The following is a 10,672-nucleotide window of genomic DNA, read 5'->3' as shown; positions in this document are numbered from 1 at the left end:
GCAAAAAGATAGGACACTGAAAGATGAACTCCCCAGGTCGGTAGGTGCCCAATATGCTACTGGAGATCAGTGGAGAAATAACTCCAGAAAGAAAGAGATGGAGCCAAAGCAAAAACAACAACCCCCAGTTGCGGCTGTTACTGGTGATGGGAGCAAGGACTGAACTGTAAAGAGCAATATTGCATAGGAACCTGGAATGTTAGGTCCATGAATCAAGACAAATTGGAAATGGTCAAACAGGAGATGGCAAGAGTGAATGTCGACATTTTAGGAATCAGCAAACTAAAATGGAATGGAATGGGTGCATTTAACTCAGATGACCATCATATCTACTACTGTGGGCAAGAATCCCTTAGAAGAAATGGAGTAGCCATCATAGTCAACAAGAGAGTCCGAAATGCAGGACTTGGATGTAATCTCAAAAACAACAGAAGGATCTCTGTCTGTTTCCAAGGCAAGTCATTCAATATCACGGTAATTCAAGTCTATGTCCTGACCAGTAATGCTGAAGAAGCTGAAATTGAACAGTTCTATGAAGACCTACAAGTCCTTTTAGAACTAACACTCAAAAACGATGTCCTTTTCATTATAGGGGACTGGAATGTAAAAGTAGGAAGTCAAGAAACACCTGGAGTAACAGGCAAATTTGGCCTTGGGGTACAGAATGAAGCAGGGTAAAGGCTAATAGAGTTTTGCCAAGAGAACACATTGATCATAGCAAACACCCTCTTCCAACAACACAAGAGACAACTCTACACATGGACATCACCAGACGGCCAACACCAAAATCAGATTGATTATATTCTTTGCAGACAAAGTTGGAGAAGGTCTATACAGTCAGCAAAAACAAGACCAGGAGCAGACTGTGGCTCCAATCATGAACTCCTTATTGCTAAATTCAGACTTAAATTGAAGAAAGTAGGGAAAACCACTAGACCATTCAGGTATGACCTAAATCAAATCCCTTATGACTATACAGTGGAAGTGAGAAATAGATTTAAGGGACTAGATCTGATAGAGTGCCTGATGAACTATGGACAGAGGTTTGTAACACTGTACAGGAGACAGGGAGCAAGACCATCCCCAAGAAAAAGAAATGCAAAAAAGCAAAATGGCTGTCTGTCTGAGGAGGCCTTACAAATAGCTGTGAAAAGAAGAGAAACAAAAAGCAAAGGAGAAAAGGAAAGATATACCTATTTGAATGCAGAGTTCCAAAGACTAGCAAGGGGAGTCTTCCTCAATGATCAGTGCAAAGAAATAGAGGAAAACAATAGAATGGGACAGACTAGAGATACCAAGGGAACATTTCATGCAAAGATGGGCTCAATAAAGGACAGAAATGGTATTGTCCTAACAGAAGCAGAAGATGTTAAGAAGAGGTGGCAAGAATACAAAGAAGAACTATACAAAAAAGAACTTCATGACCCAGATAATCACAATGGTCATGAAGTTAGACCATCTAGAAGTTAGACTCACCTAGAGCCAGACATCCTGGAATGCAAAGTCAAAGAAGCATCACTATGAACAAAGCTAGTGGAGGTGATGGAATTCCAGTTGAGTTATTTCAAATCCTGAAAGATGATGCTGTGAAAGTGCTGCCCTCAGTATACCAGCAAATTTGGAAAACTCAGCAGTGGCCACAGGACTGGAAAAGGTCAGTTTTCATTCCAATCCCAAAGAAAGGCAATGCCAAAGAATGCTGAAACTACCACACAATTGTACTCATCTCACGCGCTAGTAAAGTAATGCTCAGAATTCTCCAAGCCAAGCTTCAGCAATATGTGAACCATGAACTTCCAGATGTTCAAGCTGGTTTTTGAAAAAGCAGGGGAACCAGAGATCAATTGCCAACATCTGCTGGATCATCAAAAAAGCAAGAGAGTTCCAGAAAAACATCTATTTCTGCTTTATTGACTATGCCAAAGTCTTTGTGTGGATCACAACAAACTGGAAAATTCTGAAAGAGACCACCTGACCTGCCTCTTGAGAAACCTGTATGCAGGTTAGGAAGCAACAGTTAGAACTGGACACGGAACAACAGACTGGTTCAAAATAGGAAAAGGAGTACGTCAACCCTGTATATTGTCACCCTGCTTACTTAACTTATATGCAGAGTACATCATGAGAAACGCTGGGCTGGAGGAAGCACAAGCTGGAATCAAGATTGTCGGGAGAAATATCAATAACCTGAGATATGCAGAGGATACCACCCTTATGGTAGAAAGTGAAGAAGAACTAAACAGCCTCTTGATGAAAATGAGAGGAGAGTGAAAAAGTTGGCTTAAAGCTCAACATTCAGTAAACTAAGATCATGGCATCTGATCCCATCACTTCACAGCAAATAGATGGGGAAACAGTGGCAGACTTTATTTTGGGGGGCTCCAAAGTCACTTCAGATAGTGACTGCAGCCATGAAATTAAAAGACGCTTACTCCTTGGAAGGAAAGTTATGACCAACCTAGATAGCATATTAAAAAGCAGAGATATTACTTTGCCAACAAAGGTCCAAACGTCTAGTCAGGGTTATGGTTTTTCCAGTAGTCATGTATAGATGTGAGAGTTGGACTATAAAGAAAGCTGAGCGCCGAAGAATTGATGCTTCTCAACTGTGGTGTCGGAGAAGACTCTTGAGAGTCCCTTGGACTGCAAGGAGATCCAACCAGTCCATCGTAAAGGTGGTCAGTCCTGGGTGTTCATTGGAAGGACTGATGCTGAAGCTGAAACTCCAATACTTTGGCCACCTGATGCCAAGAGCTAACTCACTGGAAAAGACCCTGATGCTGGGAAAGATTGAGGGCAAGAGGAGAAGGGGACAACAGAGGATGAGATGGTTGGATGGCATCACCAACTTTGTAGTGGAACAAAGGATAGGTGGAAGAAAGAAACTTCAGTTAACTTTTTACCAATTGTTTTTGAATACCCTCTTTCCCAGAGAATTAACCAAATTCCTATTTGAATACTATGTGAAGGATAAAGAGCCCTATTATGAACTAGGGTTCACCATAAGAAATGTAAAGGTTAGCTTAAAGGGTCAAGTAACATACTTCCTTAGGTCAGAGCTTTCTACTACCACACCATATATCTGAAGAAAATAAAGTCTTATATAACATTATTGTAAAAATTCCATAACCGTAGTATTAAAGATTGGAGCTCCCTTTAAAGGTAATGTATTTTGATTAAATATCTGAAGGTTTGGAGAGCCTACATTTTCTACCATACAATGAGACTTTAGAATGAATGAACATTGAGAATAAATTTAGGTCCTAAATATAAAGAAAGAACCTGTTATTGCAACAGCATACATTCACATTCAAATATGAAAAATACCACACAGAAAACGGAAACATTTTTAAAAAAAGGTTTAAGATCATAAATAGGTTATTGTCACAACACATTTCAGAATTGAAGAAACAAACATTTTGACTGTTTAGGAAAAACTTTTTTTTTTTTTTATCAATTCCCTCATCATTGAAAGAACTTGTACATTTTAAAACTTCCAGTCTCCTAAGGCACAATATTTATTTAATCTGAATGCCAACATCATCATCCCCTGCTGTCTGTAGCTGGAATAAGAGGCAAGGAATTAGAGCTAAGGAAAACAACAAAAATTTTTGGACAAAATCATGAGTCATTTAAGAAAAAGAAGAAACAGGCTAAGTCATGATCATTTCTGTTAAGAAGGCCAAAACTTTTTAATGTAGGACCTTCTGTTAAATTTTTTTAAAATCAAAGTATTTTAACTCAAATTTAATTCACCACAGAGGAGCTATGAAAGGAGCAGATTGGTAAAAATAAAGAATACTTTAAAAAGGACTTGGGAGAAGAAAAAATCTACTTAGAAAACATAGGGGCAAATGTTAAACGGAACCGAGTTTAGAGGGCTAATTTATTCCTAGTTGTCAGGCAGATCCAGAAGAAAGTTAAGACTAGGTAAACATAGTACCTAGGTATACACTGTAAGGCATCTGTTCCTTAATCAGATGGACCATTTTAGTCCACCACCAACCAACAGAGATATACTGAAATATTACAACCAGATGCTTAACGTGTATTTTTTTTTCCAACCAAAAAAAGTTTTTAAAATATAAAGGTAAAAGTTCCTCATTTTTAACCCTGCCTTTTTGTCCTCTGTGATACTAACTGAACTTTAAGGTTTTTATATGTACAATGTGGTGATTTAGTGTTACTTTTAAAAGGAAAAAAACCCACAAAGTTAGTGATTGTCCACAGATGAAACATGGGATGAGGTTCATGACTGAATCAATCACGGAGTGTTAGTCAATTGTAAACTCTTGAAAGTTAAGACTGGAATTGTGTGTATCAGACACATTAGAGTACAACAGGAGAGAAAGAAAGTTCATTTGTCATTCCAATTCTGACAAGGTGCATGGTCTTCGAAATTCCTGTCCACGTTCATGGAGCCATTTATTGGATACTGTGAAAGAACAAAATATATTAATGTATCCTGCTATCTAACTAGTATTGAATTAACTTATGAGATATAGCTCTATAGTGAAGTTTCAACATGAATTTTTTAACCCAAGACCAAAACCAGACAAATATGCATGCTACTGAGATTGTCTTTCAAGAACTTCACTAAATGATGGAGACACAGAAGATTTTATATGTATGTACATTTGAGAATCTGTAAATGTACACTTCCTAAAGTTTCTAATGTTCAATCTAAGGCTTGTGATGTGCATATGTGTTAGTCGCCCAGTCATGTCTGACTTTGCGACACCATAAACTGTAGCCCACCAGGCTCCTCTGTCCATGGAATTCTCCAGGCAAGAATACTGGAGTGGATAGCCATTTCCTTCTCCAGGGTATCTCCACGCTAAAGGAGCAACTCTGTGATTAATCTCTATTATGTGCTCATTAAGCTTCCTGTGTTCCAAGATACTATTTAATACACCCCAAAAGGAATTAATTTCCTTCTTCTCCTATATTGTAGAACATGGCATCAACATGTATAAGATATCTAAACTCTTACTAATTCTTAACTAGTCTGTTACCTTTCTTAACCTGTGTAGCCAATCTTTCATTCATTAAACCCTGTCATTTTTCCTTCTTTGATCTCTTCAATCTGTTCACTGCTCTCCAAATCTTCTGCAGCTGCCTTAGTCCAGCCTTTATCATCACCCACTTAGAAAACAGGAAACAGCCTTCTAAACTCATCTCTCCTGTGCTAGCCTCTCTTTATTCTAGTCCAGTGGTTCACAAATATAAACATCACTTCTTTTTAAATCTTTGAAGTGTGGCCAAGTGACACATACTAAAATAGTTATGGGGTTAAATGAATCTTTATTAAAATAATCTTACCCATTTCTATTCCCTTTTTTAACTTGGCCAGTTCTATACTTGCATGACCCTTGAGAGCTCTCCAGCCTCATACGAGTCCTGGCCCTGGTCCCTAACATGCTTGGAAAACAACTGCTTATCTTCAAGACCAAACAGAAAAATCAAAACTTCAAATAAGCCTCCCTAAATGTAAGTAGTTACTGTCTTCTGTTTACATCTTTGTATTATTATATACTACATTATACTCTACCCACTAATGTGTCTGAGACAACTGTGGATCCCATGAGAGGAAGATATTGTCTAACTCAACTTTGAGTCAATTAGTGTTTCTCAGAGTAACAAGTGGAAATAGTGTTTAAATTGTCATAAAAAATAATTCCAAAATAAGAGGCCAAAATCATAAATTCTATTCAGAGAGTACAGGAAATATTTACCCCATTTGTTTCCAACCAGCACTGGACAGGCTGCATGCCGTGTACTATAATCTCCTTCTCCACTGGCAAACAGATTATACCAGAAAACAGCAGTTCCCTAAGGAGAACAAAACAAAATTATCCCCAAATAAAGTATCAGGTTATCACTTTTACAGTAATTAAATTTTCCTCTATTTTGTGGAAATAATTCTCCATGGCAGCACTATATCTTCCTCTAATAGAATTCTGAAAGTATGACATAACTTACAAAATTTTGGCAATGACCTGAAAACATTAACATCAGAGTTGCTTAACAAAGAAGTATGTCTGCCAAAGCTAACACATCTTATAAATAGCAAGCATCATATGGAACCCATTTTAAAAATGAAAACTTCTAAATACTAATCCCTGGTTGTTCATACCTCTGGGGACCCATGGTAAATTGTACCAAAAAAAAAAAAAATGTAAGGATTTTCCTATAGATAATGTATTCCTTAAGTATACTACCTTTTAAAATGTTATTTATTTTTATAGATAAATAACTAAAGGTATCTCTCTTCCTGAGGGGAAAAAAATACAGAGAAACACCCCCAGTTAAAATGACAAATCAAACTTACCTTTTTGGGCCAAACACTGGCTCCTACTTCAGGAAAAACAGTGGCTCCTCCTGCTAACACATCACTCATCTAATAAGAGATGACAGAGTATTATCAAAAGTGCTGGTGGAATAAAATTAAACATGCCCCTTTTGGCCGGAACCTCCATCTTCCAGCTAAGGCCCATGCGCGTCTCCGGCTGCTTTCCATCTCTCCCCTGGCCCCTCAGGCTAATTCGCCAAAATGACCAACACAAAGGGCAAGAGGAGAGGCACCCACTATGTGTTCTCTAGGCCTTTTAGAAAACATGGAGTTGTTCCTTTGGCCACATATGTGCGAATCTACAAGAAGGGTGATATTATAGATACCAAGGGAATGGGTACTGTTCAAAAAGGAATGCCCCACAAATGTTACCATGGCAAAACTAGGAGAGTCTACAGTGTTACCCAGCATGCTGTTGGCATCACTGTAAACAAACAAGAACAAGATTCTTGCCAAAAGAATTAATGTGCTGAGATAGATTCCTGAAACGTGTGAAGGACAATGATCAAAAAAGAAGGAAACCAGAGAGAAAGGGACTTGAGTTCAGCTTAAGTGCCAGCCTGCTCCACCCAGAGAAGCAAGCACACTTCATGAGGACCAATGCAAAGGAACCCAAACTGTTGGAGCCCATTCCCTATGAATTCATAGACTGATGGGTGTAAAAATAAAGATCTGGACTGTATAAATGTTTCTCTTAATTGAGTAGAGGTGTTGTGTCCAAATTCAGTGGGTGATGTGTTTTCAAATTTAGTATTTTTTCTTCCTGAAAGATGTAACAGTTTGTTGTTCAGTATGCTCCACTGGTTAATAAACTGCCAGATATTTAAAAAAAAAATTAAACATGCTGTGAGACAGATAAGATACTGAAAACTAGAATGAGAATACCTGGACTTCTATTTACACAGATGGGTTGGTGCATGCTGATCAGTTTTTAAAAAACAAGATGCCATTTGGGTTTACATACATAGATAAAAGCAAAGGAAAGATAAAGTCAGCAAGGGAGATTGGAAAAGGATTTGGAAGATAGCTATTTCTTTTATAGCCAAGAGGTAAAAAGAGAGGATTTAAAACTGACAAATTGAGTAACATAAGGGTATAAATATGTATTATATAGCACTAGAATATCACCTCCATGGGGGTAGGAATTTTCACCTGTTTTATTGCTGAACTTCAGTGTCTAAAATGATAACCTCAAAATAGTAGGTATTCAATAAATATTTAAATAAGTGAATTCAAACAAAATAGAAATAAACACTAAGAGAAAAGTAACAAACTACAACCAGTTTTGTCATTTCTCATGTAGGGTATCAACACATAGTAACTAAAAATTAGAAAATTAACTTTATAAATCTTATAGTCTTAAAGGTAAATCAGAATAAAAACACAAATCTTCCAAATAAATTGAAGAAGCACATGCACAAAATGAGGCAAAGGAAACAGAGATCAGAGTGCAGATTTTTTCCAAAAAAATAAGGACGTATAATGTAGTGTATCATCAAGCAAAATCCATCTATATGTTATAATCAGTGATATATAGGCAAATGCTGCACCAAGGCACCAGGGAAGCTGTACCAAACAAAACAGTCTGACCTTAATATCAAACAGTTTAAAGTTAAAGGCACTGAGTGATATAAAGACGTGTATTTTACTGTGATACACGTATAACCAGTATCAAAGACCTGATCACTCTTAAGCAATGAAAAATTAACTTTAGAGAAATTTAAACTTTGTGCTATGGGCCTATCTGGGAAGAGCATTCAAATAGTGGGAAAAAATGAAAACTAATTAATAAAAATGCTGTATATAACTAAAGTGAAAGTGAAGTCGCTCAGTCGTATCCAACTCTTTGCGACCCCATGGACTGTAGCCTACCAGGATCCTCAGTCCATGGGATTTTCCATGCTAGAATACTGGAGTGGGTTGCCATTTCCTTCTCCAATATATAACTAAAGGGGGACATAATTAATATGTAGTCTAATAGTTACAAATAATCTAACATTTATGAATACTGGACCAAATAATACAGCATCATGTATGTCTGCTTTTATGAATCAAATACAGCCAAAAGCAAAGGCTTAATGGCTTTTAAATATCTGAAAAGATGCTCAACCTCTCTAATAAGAGAAACGCAAATTAAAACCACAATACTGGGCATACACACTGAGGAAACCAGATCTGAAAGAGACACGTGCACCCCAATGTTCATCGCAGCACTGTTTATAACAGCCAGGACATGGAAGCAACCTAGATGCCCATCAGCAGACGAATGGATAAGGAAGCTGTGGTATATATACACCATGGAATATTACTCAGCCATTAAAAAGAATTCATTTGAATCAGTTCTAATGAGATGGATGAAACTGGAGCCCATTATACAGAGTGAAGTAAGCCAGAAAGATAAAGACCATTACAGTATACTAACACATATATATGGAATTTAGAAAGATGGTAACAATAACCCTATATGCAAGACAGAAAAAGAGACGCAGATGTATAGAACAGACTTTTGGACTCTATGGAAGAAGGCGAAGGTGGGATGATCTGAGAGAACAGCATCGAAACATGTATATTATCAAGTGTGAAATAGATCGCCAGTCCAGGTTGGATGCATGAGACGAGTGCTCGGGGCTGGTGCACTGGGATGACCCAGAGGGATGGGACGGGGAGGGAGGTGGGAGGGGGGTTCAGGATGGGGAACACGTGTAAATCCATGGCTGATTCTTGTCAATGTATGACAAAAACCACTACAATATTGTAAAGTAATTAGCCTCCAACTAATAAAAATAAATGAAAATAAAAACACCACAATAACTGCTAATCTGACAAAGTAAAAGATGTACAGATCAAAAGTTTGACAAGCATCACACTTAAAAGATGGTATATAAATTAGTACAAGTCTACAGATCTCACCTCTAAAAAGTATACAAAGACTTCACAACATGAATTTTTGCGTAGTGTTATCAACTTCTCCCCTGGTTTTCCCTTTGTGATAATTCTCATTTTTAATTTATCTTATACATCTTAAATCCTTTTTTTATAGTGTCTTAAGATCCTTCTGCAAACCAGATGGAGTTGTGAGAGGGAAAGAGAGAGAGGGATGAGGAAGAGAAATCAGGAGAGTGACAAGGTAGGTTGGATACAGGGAGAGAGGTCTGCTTGAAAAAAAAAAAAAGGAGGGAAAGAAGAATGGGAAAAAACTGGGCAGAAGACAAACAGAAGGTAGCAGGGAGCAAGGAAGAAAGAAACCAGACAGAGTAGGAAGACACAGATCTAGTAGGGGGTGAAGTAAAACAGGTAACAAAAAGATTCCATTTCATATAAATCAAAGGAGGATAGGGGATGGAAATAACAATGAAATAAGCAAAACTAAATCAATATAAAGTAAATCTTTTAAAGTTAATGAAGGTTACAACACTGTAGGAGATTGTACTTGCTCAATCTAATATATCCCAATATGTCCTGACCCCTGTGTTCTTTTTACATGACATGGACATCCTTCTTGAGTGGTAGAGTCTATGTTCCTTCCCTCTTGAAGCATGGAAGACATCTATAATGGCCTCAATTAATAAAACAGCAGAAGTGATAGTATTTGACTTTGGAGCATGGCTAATAAAAATGTCATGTACTGCCTTTTGTGGGAGGATGCTTGCTCTTAGAAGCCAGTCACCATGCTGTGAGGAAGCCCAGGTCACAAGTCAGTATTTTGGTTAGCTTCAATCTCAGCCTTCAAGGTGACCCCAAGTGCCAGCCATCATGAGAGATTCAGAGCAAGAACCATGAATAAAGGCCAATCTCACCACCATGAAAGGTAAAAATCAAATTATTAATTTAAACCATTCAGTTTTGGTGTGATTTGTTATGCAGCAATAGATAACTGGGGCAAATATTATATGATCAAAGCTTGGTTTTTTCTATATATATCAATAGATAAACAATTTTTAAAAACATCATACTGTGTTGAAAGTAATTAACATGTGAGAATGGTTACCCTTGAGGAAAGGGCTTCCAGGGTGCTGTAATTTACCATTTCTTGGTCTGAGTGCCGAATACACTAGATATATTCCCTTTGTGAAAATTTATCAAGTTAATACCTATGATTTGTACACTTTTCTGATATGATCATTTTAACTTTCTTTCTCAGGATGTAGTAAGTACAATCTGAAAAAGTGATAAATGAAAAAAAAATCTTAACTCTCTTTACTCAGTTGTAAGAAACATTCAACTAAGATGTTTAAGAGCTAACCAAAGCAAACATCTAAACACATTAAAATAAGGCATGTGATCAAATCCCATTTAAAATGAAAATTTTAGCTATAACTT

At 37.2% G+C, this 10,672-nt stretch overlaps 1 protein-coding gene across 3 annotated transcripts in view; it reads right to left on the bottom strand.

Annotated features, from left to right (window-relative positions):
* Positions 1-3,344: 3,344 nt before the first annotated feature.
* P4HA1 (prolyl 4-hydroxylase subunit alpha 1) overlaps positions 3,345-10,672 on the bottom strand; it is a 97,624-nt gene continuing 90,296 nt past the window's right edge. For all 3 annotated transcript variants that reach the window (XM_043476620.1, XM_043476619.1, XM_043476618.1), the window contains 3 exons: positions 6,332-6,400; positions 5,736-5,832; positions 3,345-4,435 (listed from right to left, as the gene is read on the bottom strand). In XM_043476620.1, the coding sequence (XP_043332555.1) occupies positions 4,365-4,435; positions 5,736-5,832; positions 6,332-6,400 (237 nt within the window). In that variant the 3' untranslated portion in view covers positions 3,345-4,364. The remainder of the gene's footprint in view (positions 4,436-5,735; positions 5,833-6,331; positions 6,401-10,672) is intronic.

This window comes from Cervus canadensis, chromosome 8, assembly GCF_019320065.1.
Source record: "Cervus canadensis isolate Bull #8, Minnesota chromosome 8, ASM1932006v1, whole genome shotgun sequence".
In the NCBI taxonomy this organism is placed as follows: Eukaryota; Metazoa; Chordata; class Mammalia; order Artiodactyla; family Cervidae; genus Cervus; species Cervus canadensis.
Note: the sequence above shows the minus strand (reverse complement) of the source record. Positions and strands in the feature narration are given on the sequence as shown.